The sequence below is a fragment of the Heteronotia binoei genome, chromosome 10 (genome assembly GCF_032191835.1).
Source record: "Heteronotia binoei isolate CCM8104 ecotype False Entrance Well chromosome 10, APGP_CSIRO_Hbin_v1, whole genome shotgun sequence".
In the NCBI taxonomy this organism is placed as follows: domain Eukaryota; kingdom Metazoa; phylum Chordata; class Lepidosauria; order Squamata; family Gekkonidae; genus Heteronotia; species Heteronotia binoei.
The window spans coordinates 5,700,797-5,716,277 of record NC_083232.1 but is presented as its reverse complement, the minus strand read 5'-3'; the positions used below and the strand labels follow the sequence as shown (position 1 = coordinate 5,716,277).

Here is a 15,481-nt window from a genome sequence, read left to right as displayed (position 1 = left end):
CAGAGGAACGGGTTGGCCTCTGTGTGGGAAAGGATACTAGACTAGATGGATCACCGCTCTGATCTGGCAGAGCTGCCCTTGTGTTCTTATCAGGGGAAGGCCTTGGCCTCTATTCCCTGTTGATGGCTGTCCAAAGGAACCGGGTGGCCACTGTGTGAGACAGGATGCTGGACTGTATGGACCACTGGTCTGACCCATCAGGGCCCTTCGCATGTTCTTATAAAGGCCTCAGCCTCTGTGCCCTGATGCTGGCCCTCCAGAGGAACTGGTTGGCCACTGTGGGAGACAGGATGCTGGACTAGATGGACCCTCACTGGTCTGATCCAGCAGGGCTCTTCTGAAGGCCTTAGCCTCTATGCCCTGTTGTTGGCCCTCCAAAGGAACTGTTTGGCCATTGTGTGAGGCAGGATGATGGACCCTCCCTGGTCTGATCTGGTGTTCTTATAAAGACCTTAGCCTCTATGTCCTGTTGCTGGCCCTCCAGAGGAACTGGTTGGCCACTGTGTGAGATGAGAAATTGGACTAGATGAACCTTCACTGGTCTGATCCAGCAGGGCTCTTCTTGTGTTCTTAGGAAGGCCTCGGCCTCTGTGCCCTATTGCTGGCTCTTCAGAGAAACTGGCTGGCCACTGTGTGAGATGAGATATTGGACTAGATGGACCCTCACTGGTCTGATCCAGCAGGGCTCTTCTTGTGTTCTTGGGAAGGCCTCGGCCTCTGTGCCCTGTTGCTGGCTCTTCAGAGAAACTGGTTGGCCATTGTGTGAGAAGGGATACTGGACTAGATGGACCCTCACTGGTCTGATCCAGCAGGGCTCTTCTTGTGTTCTTAGGAAGGCCTCGGCCTCTGTGCCCTGTTGCTGGCTCTTCAGAGAAACTGGTTGGCCATTGTGTGAGAAGGGATACTGGACTAGATGGATCCTCACTGGTCTAATCCATCAGGGCTCTTCCTATGGCCTTTCTGTGGGACTTACAAGAAGCACCAAGCTGGCAAGTTCTGGGTCCGATTGAGCAAGATTATTGTAACAGCCTTGAAGTTCCTCCTCCGCCCCTATCCTTACCTCCAGTGCCGTGAGTAGGAAGTCATGCATGCCTCCGGAGGTTGTTGGATCCATCAGATCTCTGATCAGGTGTAGCTCTGCTCCTAAACGTTGTATCCTGTAAAGATGAAAAAGATCTCATCTGTCCAAAATGACCATAAAAGGAACTCCTGATGTACTGATTTTTGTTTTTATTTATTTTATTTACTTCCGCCTTTTTGGCTGAGGCTCAAGGCAGATTATAAAAAATAAAAAAACCGAATTCCATCAGACAGCAAAGACCTGCACGATGCAACCCAGTAAAACGAGGATTACAGGAACCAGAAAAGTATGCAAACAAAAATGGTTTAATGCATGGCATGCCATCGGACCTTAAGTGGGTTGCAAAGAGAGAAGACAATGCAGTAACAGGAAGGTATTCTAGCCCTCCACTCCGGAGAGTCTCAGAGCGGCTCACAATCTCCTTTACCTTCCTCCCCCACAACAGACACCCTGTGAGGTAGATGAAGATACTGGATTTATATCCCGCCCTCCACTCTGAAGAGTCTCAGAGCGGCTCACAATTTCCTTTCCCTTCCTCCCCCACAACAGACACCCTGTGAGGTAGATGAAGATATTGGATTTATATCCCGCCCTCCACTCCGAAGAGTCTCAGAACAGCTCACAATCCCCTTTACCTTCCCCCGCCCCACAACAGACACCCTGTGAGGTAGATGAAGATATTGGTTTTATATCCCGCCATCCACTCCGAAGAGTCTCAGAGCGGCTCACGATCTCATTTACCTTCCTCCCCCACAACAGACACCCTGTGAGGTAGATGAAGATATTGGATTTATATCCTGCCCTCCACTCCGAAGAGTCTCAGAGCGGCTCACAATCTCCTTTCCCTTTCCCCCCGCCAACAGACACCCTGTGAGGTAGATGAAGATATTGGATTTATATCCCACCCTCCACTCCAAAGAGTCTCAGAGCGGCTCACAATCTCCTTTCCCTTCCTCCCCCCACAACAGACACCCTGTGAGGTAGATGAAGATACTGGATTTATATCCCTCCCTCCACTCCGAAGAGTCTCAGAGCGGCTCACAATCTCCTTCCTCCCCCTACAACAGACATCCTGTGAGGTGGGCGGGGCTGGAGAGGGCTCTCGCAGCAGCTGCCCTTTCAAGGACAATCTCTGCCAGAGCTACGGCTGACCCAAGGCCATTCCAGCAGCTGCAAGTGGAGGAGTGGGGAATCAAACCCGGTTCTCCCAGATAAGAGTCCGCGCACTTAACCACTACACCAAACTCGCTCTCTATTAGAGCTATGGCTGACCCAAGGCCATTCCAGCAGCTGCAAGTGGAGGTGTGGGGAATCAAACCCGGTTCTCCCAGATAAGAGTCCGCGCACTTAACCACTACACCAAACTGGCTCTCTATTAGAGCTATGGCTGCCCCAAGGCCATGCTAGCAGGTGCAAGTGGAGGAGTGGGGAATCAAACCCGGTTCTCCCAGATAAGAGTCCGTGCACTTAACCACCACACCAAACTGGCTCTCCTGGATGGAAAAAAAAATACTGCCATAGGTTACAAACCTATTCTGCAGGAGTGCCAGCCTCCAGGTGGGCAAAAAGAATCAAAGGTACATAACCCATCGTGAGAACCGGCTTCTGTTATCAAATTATACAAGGTCAACAAAAATAAACACACTCATATACAAATTCCACCGCCATAAATTACAAAACAACCATAACTTTTAGCCCTTAATGGAAAAGGAAGAATTAGCACCAAAAGTCCTCCTTTTCATCCTAAGGTAAAACTTCCCATCTCATTCCATGAAATCCTGGCGCAGTACTCCAGATGTTTAACATCTGTCCACAGATGCAGCCAATGAACCAAATTTCCAAGGGCAAGGTCGTACCGAACCCTTGTTCCGCGTGAGCTTTTTCAAGCGACAGTGAGCCTCTTCAAGCTGCAATGATCCTCTTAGCAATTCCTCTTGATTATTAGGCCAAACAGCCAGCATGTCTGAAGGAACACCTGCAAATGCCAGCCTCCAGGTGAGGCCTGGGGATCCTCTGGAATCACTGGTCATCTCCAGACTATGGAGGCAGTTCCCCCGGAGAAAAGGGCTGCTTTGGGAGGGTGGACTGTGTGGCATCGTACATCGTCGAGGTCCTGGTCCCCTCCAGTCTTCACCCTCAAATCTACAGGAATTTTCCAGCCTGGAGCTGGCAACTCTACCCCCCCAAGCAGTTGCTGAGGGGGGGGGGGGCTTGCAACCCTAAACCTATCTCTTATAAAGCAACATCTTGTATTGTACGTTTGATCCTCCCTCCCTCCCTCCCTCCGTCTTCCTTGAAGCTCTCAATACACTACAATTCTCAAACATCCGATGTTAATGTCTTGCCGCTATCAAAAATCTAATGCTTATTCTATGTGGCTCTTACATTGAACAAGTTTGGCCACCCCTGGGCTCTAGCATGCGGGAGACCCACAAAGGCTCACTGGGGCAGAAATTCACTTCCCTCTTTCTTCTCGCCTCTGTTAAAAGCCTCTGCAGCCACTGACTTACCTTTTTCTCTCTGCCTGCATCTTCCGCTCTCCCTCCCCCCAGCATCTTCTCTCCTTGCCTTTGCTCTCATCTGCCTACACACTCCTTCCCCTCCCTGACAGGATCAGTCCTCCTTTCCCCTCACTATCTTCTCTTCCCCTCCCTTTCCTTCGCTCTTTCTCTTTTGTATTTCTCTCCCCTCCAGATTTTACCTCTTTTTTTTGTCTGTCTCCCTCCCCATTTTCCTATGCTGATACTAACCAGCAGTCATGGCTGGGGTTGCCTAGCAACCCCCAAAATAGCCGCTGCAAATTCTGGTGAAATCCAGGTGACATTCTACTGTGACAGAGGCATTACTTCTATGATTTTGGGGAGGGGGTCTTTTAATCTCTACTGCAGGGGTGGCCAACGGTAGCTCTCCAGTTGTTTTTTGCGTACAACTCCCATCAGTCCCAGCCAGCATGGCCAATGACTGGGGCTGATGGGAGTTGTAGGCAAAAAACATCTGGAGAGGTACCATTGGCCACCCCTGAATATGTGTGAAAGAGCCACAGTATGGCCACCCCTGCATGGGCAATGACTGGGGCTGATGGGTGTTGTAGGCAAAAAACATCTGGAGAGGTACCGTTGGCCTGCTACTGTATTTCCCCCATCCATATCATATATATATATATATATCTTCCTGCAAGAAATATATATATTTTTTTCCTGCAAGGTTGCTCTGGGGTTTGTACAAAACTTCCTTTTTTTCTGTACATGGCACCACTGTGCAGATTTTTTTTCTTTTATTTTTGATGACTGTTTTGTGTGCGTGCGTGCGTCTGGAAATCATGGTTGACTCACGGCAGCCCCTAGCGGAGCTTGGATGTTTACGAGAGGCGGCTGTCTATTGCCTGCCTCTGCATCCCGGCCCTGGTATTCTTTGGAGGTCACCCATCCAAGTCCTTCCTTCCTTCCTCCATCTGACATTCATTTTTTGTGGCTCTCAAAAATCTGACATTTATTCTATGTGGTTCTTACGTTATGGAAGTTTGGCCACCCCTGGCATAAGTCTTAACATAACACATTATAGCAGAGGTGTCTAACTAATTTGTTATAAGGGCCGGATCTGACACAAAAGAGACCTTATTGGGCTGGGCCATGTCTGGTTGGGTCGGGCCACGCAGAGCCGGGCCTTGTGTGTATCTATTTAGGTAGCAGAGATATAAATTTTATAAAGAACACAAGCAAACACAAATATATATTTTTTAAAAAACTCAAAACATGTTTAAAACATTAACACTCATTGGTTTAAAGGAGAGCAAGTTTGATGTAGTGGTTAAGTGTGCGGACTCTTATCTGGGAGAACCGGGTTTGATTCCCCACTCCTCCACTTGCAGCTGCTGAGATGGCCTTGGGTCAGCCATAGCTCTGGCAGAGGTTGTCCTTGAAAGGGCAGCTGCTGTGAGAGCCCTCTCCAGCCCCACCCACCTCACAGGGTGTTTGTTGTGGGGGAGGAAGGGAAAGGAGATTGTGAGCCGCTCTGAGACTCTTCGGAGTGGAGGGCGGGATATAAATCCATTATCATCACCATCCCCTTCCTTCCTTCCTTCCTTCCTTCCTTCCTTCCTTCCTTCCTTCCTTCCTTCCTTCCTTCCTTCCTTCCTTCCTTCCTTCCTTCCTCTTTCTCTCTCTCTCTCTTTCTCTCTCTCTCTCTCTTTCTTTCTTTCTTTCTTTCTTTCTTTCTTTCTTTCTTTCTTTCTTTCTTTCTTTCTTTCTTTCTTTCTTTCTTTCTTTCTTTCTTTCTTTCTTTCTTTCTTTCTTTCTTTCTTTCTTTCTTTCTTTCTTTCTTTCTATTTCTCCCATGGGATCCAGGGAACTGAGCAAAAGGAAGCTCCGGGGCTCTTTCTTTCCTTCCTTCCCCAGTGACTTTTTTTTGGGGGGAGCCTCAGTCAATAGAAGGAAGAGAGGCTTGACTCAGTAGCTGTGCTGTGCGATTGAGAGAGCCTGGCAAAGCAAGCTATTCCTCCCCAAGGGAGGAGCCTCAGCCAATGGAGGAAATAGAGGTTTTGTTCTGTAGCTCCTGCGCAATTGAGCAAGCTTTGCAAAGCAAGCTGTGATGCAGAAGGAAGCAAGAGAGAGGGAGAAGGAAGCAGATGACAGCCAGTTGCTCAGGGGCCTGATAGGAGCCCTCCAGGGGCCTGATTCAGCCCCCAAACTGCATGTTTGACACCCCTGCATTAAAGGATGCAAAATTACACAATAGGAGCCAACCCACAGCAAACTGTACACAGCCGTACAGACCACAGTCCCCGATAATTTATCCAAGTATCTTTGTGAAGCCTTTTGTCACCAAGCTATCATATTGCCTGTGTAGAAAAGCCTTCCTGAATAATTCCGTTTTGCGTGAATTGCAGAAAGCCAGGAGAAGGGGAGCCTTCCTGACCTTTTCAGACAGACCATTCCAAAAAGGGGGGCCGCAACGAAGAAGGCCACGTGTATGGGCAGTTAAGTTTCCTTAGTTACAGGTTGGTACCTGCAGAAGGATTCCAGGGAATCTTTGGTCTAAGGGAATTTCCCATTAAGGAAAGGCGCCTTTTCCCCTTTCTTACCGTAACACTTGCATTCTGTAAACTTCCATGTACATCGACGGCTTGCATTTGCAGCTACTACCAGAGTACACATAGCCACGGCTAGCTTTTTCTGCCCTCTTAACACCCAACTCCCACTCCTTTCAGGTGTGAGGCACGGTGCGGACCTGCAGGGATCTGTATCCCCTCTGGTATCCTTCAAATGCCTCCCCAAAGGGAAGGGAGAGAGTCTCCTACCTGGCTCGAGTCACCACATACATCAGGAGCGGCAGCAGATCGTCCATCGATGGGTTAAACTCCTCCCCCAGCAGCCGAGATATTGTTTTTGCAATCTCATTGTATGTCTTTTGGAGGATGTCCAGTTTTTCCTGGGGGTCAACGGTTGTGCTACAAAGGAGAGGTCATAAATGGAGTGAGACACACCCAAGCAAGGAAGAAATGCAAATTTTCAGATTTTGGAGGATTAAAAATGGGATTTGAGGGGGGCGGGGGTTTCTCTCAATTAGGGTTACACACCTCCAGGTGATACTTGGAGATGATCTGGGATTTCAACTGATCTTCAAATGACAGATCAGTTCCCCTGGAGAAAATGGCTGCTTTGGAAGGTGGACTCTATGAAGAAGATATTGGATTTATATCCCGCCCTCCACTCCGAAGAGTCTCAGAGCGGCTCACAATCTCCTTTACCTTCCTCCCCCACAACAAACACTCTGTGAGGTGGGTGGGGCTGAGAGGGCTCTCACAGCAGCTGCCCTTTCAAGGACAACCTCTGCCAGAGCTATGGCTGACCCAAGGCCATTCCAGCAGCTGCAAGTGGAGGAGTGGGGAATCATACCCAGTTCTCCCAGATAAGAGTCCACACACTTAACCACTACACCAAACTGGCTCTCTATTAGAGCTACGGCTGACCAAGGCCATCCCAGCAGCTGCAAGGGGAGGAGTGGGGAATCAAACTCGGTTGTCCGAGATAAGAGTCTGCACACTTAACCACTACACCAAACTGGCTCTCTATTAGAGCTCTGGCTGACCCAAGGCCATTCCAGCAGGTGCAAGTGGAGGAGTGGGGAATCAAACCCGGTTCTCCGAGATAAGAGTCTGCACACTTAACCACTACACCCAACTGGTATTATACCCCACTGAAGTGCCTTCCCTTCCCAAACCCCGCCCTCCATAGACTCCACCCCCCAAATCGACAGGGATTTCCCAGCTTGGAGCTGGCAACCGCACTCTCAACCATACACACAGGTCTCCTTTTTTTAGGTTGTATCTCATCAAAATTTCAGCCATTTTGCAGAGTGAGGCAAGGCGATTCATTATCACGGCTATTTTCTTATTCGTATTGAAATATTCGTCCTTAAGATGGGTTCGTGGGCAGAAAGAGACAGGCTACATTGCTATTACTTGCTGGTGTGATATTTACTGTAAAAAAAAAATCCTAAGAAAGCAATCATTTCTTCACTGAACCATTTTTAAAACTTCTGTTACTGTTTCTAGTCCAAAAATAAATTCAGCAAGTTTAATGTCACGCAAGAAGGGAAAGATTCAATATCTAGACGTATTGGGTCTGTTTAGAAGGGAGAAAATAGAAGTTATCTGCGTGTTCACATTTTTAGTGAAACTGAAAAACTGACCAAAAATGAAACGGATTCCCCAAAGAGAATGTCGGGGATGGGGGCATTCACAATTTGGGGACCTGGTTGTAGATCCCCAACAACATCTATACCAGGGGTGGCCAAAACTGCTTAATATAAGAGCCACACAGAATAACTATCAGATGTTTGAGAGCCACAAGACATGAACATCAGATGTTTTAGAGGTGGGTGGATGGATGGATGGATGGATGGATGGATGGATGGATGGATGGATGGATGGATGGATGGGATGGGATGGGATGGGATGGACGGACGGATGGATGGATGCATGGATGGATGGATGGCAGGCAGGCAAATAGATGGGGAGGGAGAGGTGGAAAGAAAGCAACTTTAAATGCATTCTCCAAGCTTCTGGCTCACTTGGCTCGGAGAAGTGATTTAAAGAGAAATGCCCTCTCCAAGCTGGCCGATGGGGCGGTGGGGGCTTCGAGAGCCACACAATATGTGTGAAAGAGCAGCTCCCGAACCACAGCTTGGCCACCCCTGATGCATAGTTTCACCCTTAGTGTCATTCTCATAGTAATGCTTTGATCCTTTTGGAAGATATGCCATAGGGGATGATAGGTACCCTTCTTAGATGACATGACGCTACCTCCCAGCATCCTCTGGACCAAAAAAAAAAAAACCCTAGAGAAGGTCTGTTTTAGGGGTATGCTGGGAATCTGACCCTTTCAGCACATACTCAGCTTTCAAAGGGAAACCAAGAAGTTAACATCCGAGACACTCACATTAGATTCCTTAGACAGTCAGTAGCGGAGAGGAAGCACCGGTCTTTGACGAGGGACCGTCTCTAAAAATAGAAGGGGGGAAAAAAACCCTGTTAACTTTCTTCTGGGGAGACATGAAGATTCATGCAACTTCCTAGAGTTCTAGTTAGGGAGCTCCAGATATCCCCTGGGTCTCTAAAAGCACCTGCAGGACAACAACTGAACAGTGTCCACTCTAAGCTAAGCTAGTGTGAGCTGGCTCACAGTTTCTTAGCCTCCAGCTCACACATCTTTGTCTTCACCCCGGAACAATGGCCTCAGAGCAGGCTAATTTATGCAATAGAAGAAGAAGAAGACTGCAGATTTATATAAGAACATAAGAGAAGCCATGTTGGATCAGGCCAATGGCCCATCCAGTCCAACACTCTGTGTCACATAAGAACATAAGAGAAGCCATGTTGGATCAGGCCAATGGCCCACCCAGTCCAACATTCTGTGTCACATAAGAACATAAGAGAAGCCATGTTGGATCAAGCCAATGGCCCATCCAGTCCAACACTCTTTGTCACACAGTGGCCAAAATATACTCTGTGGCTAATAGCCACTGATGGACCTCTGCTCCATATTTTTATCCAATCCGAGAGACTCAGAGCAGCTTACCATCTCCTATATCTTCTCCCCCCACAACAGACACCCTGTGAAGTGGGTGGGGCTAAGAGGGCTCTCACAGCAGCTGCCCTTTCAAGGACAACTCCTGCGATAGCTATGGCTGACCCAAGGCCATTCCAGCAGCTGCAAGTGGAGAAGTGGGGAATCAAACCTGGTTCTCCCAGATAAGAGTCCATACACTTCACCACTACACCAAACTAGCTCTTGACTTTAGCTTGCAACTTTAATGCCAATAGCTCATCAAGGAGAATTTTTGTTCACAGGACTCCACAGTTTAGAGGGAGTATTGCAACGACACCTGAATCCTTCCAAGTGGGGAATGGAAAGCTTGTGGAGTTACCACCAGTCTATAAAGATCGGTTCCCTGTAGAACACGGCTGCTTTGGAGGGTGTACTCTGTGATACTATACTATGGCACTGAGGACTTTCCTCTTTCAAAACCTTATATTCCCCAGGTACCACCCCTAAAATCTCTAGGAATTTACCAACTCAGACTTGGCAACACCTCTTAACACAGCCCAGAAGGGCCATTTTTGATCAGAAAACCATGGTCACAGCCAGGGCTTTTCTTGTAGCAGGAATTCCTTTGCATATTAGGCCACGCTCCCCTGATGTAGTCAATCCTCCAAGAGCTTACATTAGGCCCTATAATAAGAGCCCTGCAAGCTCTAGGAGGATTGGCTACATCAGGGGAGCGTGGCCTAATATGCAAAGGAGTTCCTGCTACAAAAAAAAAGCCCTGGATATAGTAGCCCTGTTTCCTAAAAGCTCGTTATGTTATTTTACCCTTGTGTGTGTGTGTGTTAAGTGCTGTCACATCACTTCTGACCCACAGTAACCCTATGAATTGATGTCCTTCAGAAACATGCATTGTGCAGGGGGTTGGACTAAATGACCCTGGAGGTCCCTTCCAACTCTATGATTCTAAGATCCTGTGAATTTAGGGGGAGGTGTTTGTGAGTTTCCTGCATTGTGCAGGGGGTTGGACTAGATGAACCTAGAGGTCCCTTCCAACTCTATGATTCTAAGATCTCGTGACTTTAGGGGGAGGTGTTTGTGAGTTTCCTGCATTGTGCAGAGGATTGGACTAGATGACCCTGGAGGTCCCTTCCAACTCTATGATTCTAAGATCCTGTGAATTTAGGAGGAGGTGTTTGTGAGTTTCCTGCATTGTGCAGAGGGTTGGACTAGATGACCCTATAGGTCCCTTCCAACTCTTGGATTCTATGATTCTAAGATCCTGTGAATGTAGGGGGAGGTGTTTGTGAGTTTCCTGCATTGTGCAGAGGGTTGGACTAGATGACCCTATAGGTCCCTTCCAACTCTTGGATTCTATGATTCTAAGATCCTGTGAATGTAGGGGGAGGTGTTTGTGAGTTTCCTGCATTGTGCAGGGGGTTGGACTAGATGACCCTAGAGGTACCTTCGAACTTGAGGATTCTAAGATCCTGTGAATATTGGGGGAGGTGTTTGTGAGTTTCCTGCATTGTGCAGAGGGATTGGACTAGATGACCCTGGAGGTCCCTTCCAACTCTATGATTCTAAGATCCCGTGACTTTAGGGGGAGGTGTTTGTGAGTTTCCTGCATTGTGCAGGAGATTGGACTAGATGACCCTGGAGGTCCCTTCCAACTCTTGGATTCTATGATTCAAAGATCCTGTGAATTTAGGGGGAGGTGTTTGTGAGTTCCCTGCATTGTGCAGAGGTTTGGACTAGATGACCCTAGAGGTCCCTTCCAACTTGAGGATTCTAAGATCCTGTGAATATTGGGGGAGGTGTTTGTGAGTTTCCTGCATTGTGCAGGGGGTTGGACTAGATGACCCTAGAGGTCCCTTCCAACTTGAGGATTCTAAGATCCTGTGAATTTAGGGGGAGGTGTTTGTGAGTTTCCTGCATTGTGCAGGGGGTTGGACTAGATGACCCTGGAGGTCCCTTCCAACTCTTGGATTCTAAGATCCTGTGAATTTAGGGGGAGGTGTTTGTGAGTTTCCTGCATTGTGCAGAGGGTTGGACTAGATGACCCTAGAGGTCCCTTCCAACTTGAGGATTCTAAGATCCTGTGAATTTAGGGGGAGGTGTTTGGGAGTTTCCTGCATTGTGCAGGGGATTGGACTAGATGACCCTGGAGGTCCCTTCCAACTCTTGGATTCTATGATTCTAAGATCCTAAGATCTATGATTCTATGCCTTCATTAACAGCCTTGCTCAGATCTTGCAACCTGAGGGCTATTGATTGAGTCGATCCATCTCAGGCTGGCTCTTCCGCTTTCCTGCTGCCTTCAACTTTTCCAAGCATTGTTCTCTTTTCCTGTGACGCTTCTTGTGTTCTCATAACGTACGACAGTTTCAATTTACGCATAAAGAAGCATGCAAACAGCACCCTCACCCTTCAGTCTGAAACGGCACAGGCTATTCTATCGAGACTATTCCAACGAAACGCACAAATCAATCCTAAATGGTCAAAGATTGAAGCACTTCTTACCTGGTGCTTGGTTAGTGTAAGGTCTTTGAGGGGCCAGAAGTGTCTGTGAACAAAAAGGGGAACCCCACCACCCCCGCAAAAAAAAAGTTTAGTTACAAATATAAGAAAACTGGATCAGATCAGTTGTCCTCCTGTTTCACAAAATGGCGAGACAGTGCCTCTGGACATCCAACAACAGGACACAAAGGGCAAGGCTTTCCCTGGAGCTGGAATTCGGAGGTTGACTGCTTCTGAATACGAAGATTCCCTTTAGTCACCATGGCTAATAGTCACTTTTTTTTCCTTTTTCAATTAACATTTTTGATTTAACTTTCTTTAACCACAATACAACAAGTCCTTTAAACCTTGAAAGTTACAGAACAGAGGATTTGTTGTAGCAACAGGTATGCATGTCTGACGTATAGAACTTAACCATTAAAATTTGCGGTATTTTTGTGCAAACAGGGTGAAAATAATTTTTGAATGGCTTAACAACTTAAAGTCCGCCTGGAAAATAGGAGTCGAGTGGCACCTTTAAGACCAACCGATTTTTATTTCGATTCCTCGTCGGATGAAGTGTGCTTAAGAGAGCACACGAAAGCTTATGTTCTAAATAAAAATGGGGTGGTCTTAAAAGTGTGACTTGATTCCTGCTTTGTTCGACTGCTTCAGATCAACACGGCTGCCCGCTTGGATTTATCTACCTGGAAAATAGTTACCTTTTTAACTCAACAGGAGACTATACCAAGTTATCTTATGTACCAATCATTAATATACTTTTAGGCTAGTAGCCACTTTCCATGAATCTGTCTGTCCCGCCCGGCCCGGGTGAGGACTGTGTGAGGGGGACCCCTCTATGCTCGCCAGCCGTTCCCCCCCCCCCCCCGTCGCCGCCCCGAGAGCTTCCCACACCTCCCCAAGCCCCCGCGGCTGCCCCGCCGCTCACCTGGGCCAACGGAGCCCCGACAGTAGCCCAAGCAATGCCCCACAGCCGACGCGCTCGTCTCCGGGTCCAAGGAGCGTGGCTGGAGCGAGACATTGGGAACAGGAGGGAGAAGCCGAACCCAGCACCGGGCAAAGAGGAGGAGAGCCGCCTGACCCGCGGCGGCGAGAGACGCCACACCCCAGCACGCTGCAGAGGCCCAGGATGCCCGAGGCACGCCCCGGCAGCCCAGCCCCGGCACGCCTCTCCCGGGCGTCCGGGGCTTTGAAGGGGGGTGGAGCCAGGGAGGGGTGGAACACAGGAGGGAGGAAGGACTGGGATGGGGGGATAAAAGGGAAGGAGGCAGGAGGTCGGGGAGGAAGCTGGCTGGTGCTTATTGAGGCTGCCTCCAGAGAGAGAGGGACAGGAGCCGCTGCACAGCCAGAAGGGGAACCGTGGCCTGTGGTGAAGTAACCTGGCTCCCACCTGTTTCTGAGACCTCCGGGGAACACCCACGAAGTACCTGAGGGAAACCGGGAGGGGCGCCCGGGGTGCGACACTGTCTAATCCCCCTCAAAGCTGCTTATTCTTGTGGCCATCACTACATCATCTGGTGGCGAATTCTGCATTTCAATCACCCTCCGTTCTTTTTGAAAAGAGGCTTAGTGCCTTTGAATGTGGAGGTTCCCCTCAGTCACCATGGCTAGTTGCCATTGATAGACTTCTTCTTCATATGTCTATCTAATCCCCTTTTAGTTTAGACTTTAAGACACATCATAGAATCATAGTTGGAACGGACCTCTAGGGTCATCTAGTCCAACCCCCTGCACAGTGCAGGAAACTCACAAACACTCACCCCTAAATTCACAGGATCTCCATTGCTGTCAGATGGCCATCTAGCCTCTGTTTCAAAACCTCCAAGGAAGGAGAGTCCACCACCTCTCGAGAAAGCCTGTTCTACTGAGGAAGTTCTTCCTAATGTTGAGCTGGAAACTCGTTTGATTTAATTTCAACCCATTGGTTCTGGTCCTACCTTCCGGGGCCGCAGAAAATAATTCCATACCCTCCTCTAGATGACAGCCCTTCAAGTCCTTGAAGATGGTGATCCTATCACCTCTCAGCCACTTCCTCTCCAGGCTAAACATCCCCAGCTCCTTCAACCTTTCCTCATAGGACTTGGTCTCCAGACCCCTCACCATCTTCATCGCCCTCCTCTGGACCCATTCCAGCTTGTCTATATCCTTCTTAAATTGTGGTGCCCAAAACTGAACACAAGACTCCAGGTGAGGTCTTACCAGAGCAGAGTAAAGCGATACCATCACATCACGTGATCTGGACGCTATACTTCTGTTGAGACATGCAGATTTCATTTCAGTGGCACAACTGTGCATTGGCTGCTAACACTCGCAACGTGCCCACACTCCAAACACAAGAGAATTTGAAAGGGGGGGAAAAAACCACTCAATGAAATATCTCCGTTGTCAGCAACACTCACTTCCGGACATCCAGGAACTCCAAAAGCTTCACATCTGTTTCCTGACTCAGATCAACAATCCCCTGGCAGTAGAGGTCATCCTCCTTCTCGTGGTAGACCATGTACAGCATGAAAAGATCCGGATAGAAGTACGGCAGGATGAGAGGAAGGATGGCATTGGGTCCATTCAAGCCACTGAACCAAAGGAGAGAACATCTGTTAATACAAAAAGCAGTTCCAGCCAGGGCTTTTTCTGTTGCAGGAACTCATTTGCATATTAGACCGCAGCCCTCTTGTGTAGCTATTCCTTCAAGAGCTTACAGGGCCCTTCGTACAGGGCCAACTGTAAGCTCCAGGAGGACTGGCTACATCAGGGGGGTATGGAACTCCTGTGGAACTCAGCGGGAAATCCTTTGCATATTAGGCCACACCTCCCTGATGCAGCCAATCCTCCAAGAGTTTACAGGGCTCTTCTTACAGGGCCTACTGTAAGCTCCAGGAGGATTGGCTACATCAGGGGGGTGTGGCCTAATATGCAAAGGAGGTCCTGCTAGAATTCCTTACAGGGCTCTTAGTACAGGGCCTACTGTAAGCTCCAGGAGGACTGGCTACATCAGGGATGTATGGAACTCAGCGGGAAATCCTTTGCATATTAGGCCACGCCTCCCTGATGCAGCCAATCCTCCAAGAGCTGACAGGGCTCTTAGTACAGGGCCTACTGTAAGCTCCAGGAGGACTGGCTACATCAGAGGTGTATGGAACTCCTGTAGAACTCAGCGGGAAATCCTTTGCATATTAGGCCACACCTCCCTGATGCAGCCAATCCTCCAAGAGCTGACAGGGCTCTTCTTACAGGGCCTACTGTAAGCTCTTGGAGGAAAGGCTATATCAGGGGTGTGTGGCCTAATAGGCAAAGGAGTTCCTGCTACAAAAGAAAAGCCCTGGTTGAACCCATAATTGTTGCCTTTGTCAGCCAAGAGATGGTGGAGACAGAAGGGTTTTCCCCACCCCTTTAAGGAGTCAAAGCCATTTTAGAAGTGCTTCACTTCCCATAACATACATTTCTTTGACCACAAAGACTTCCTGCAAGGTGCCGTTTACTAGAGGCAAATGAGTGTCCAGGCCCTGAGCAGTAACCCCTCTCCAAGCTGTCTTCAGCATTCTGAACACGGTTCCCTTGTTTTTCATCTATCCTTCTGTTCCATTGCTATTACAAAGGCAGTTAAGCTGAAAAAGCTCCACAACCTGGCTGGCGGAGCAACAATGGGAGGGCTTCTAAAGTTCTGGCCCTGCTGGTGGACCTCCTGATGGCACCTGGGTTTGGGCCACTGTGTGACACAGAGTGTTGGACTGGATGGGCCACTGGCCTGATCCAACATGGCTTCTCTTATGTTCTCTGTCTTCTTGATGCTTGGTGGGGGAGGCAACAGTGGGAGGGCTTCTGGAGTTCTGGTCCT

At 48.7% G+C, this 15,481-nt stretch overlaps 1 protein-coding gene across 1 annotated transcript in view; it reads right to left on the bottom strand.

The window, feature by feature from the left end:
• ALS2CL (ALS2 C-terminal like) overlaps nt 1–15,481 on the bottom strand; it is an 86,827-nt gene that overhangs the window by 2,025 nt on the left and 69,321 nt on the right. The window contains exons 21-25 of the mRNA XM_060248088.1: nt 14,046–14,219; nt 11,650–11,692; nt 8,521–8,582; nt 6,378–6,527; nt 1,061–1,157 (exon numbers count right to left, since the gene is read on the bottom strand). Of these exons, the coding sequence (XP_060104071.1) occupies nt 1,061–1,157; nt 6,378–6,527; nt 8,521–8,582; nt 11,650–11,692; nt 14,046–14,219 (526 nt within the window). The remainder of the gene's footprint in view (nt 1–1,060; nt 1,158–6,377; nt 6,528–8,520; nt 8,583–11,649; nt 11,693–14,045; nt 14,220–15,481) is intronic.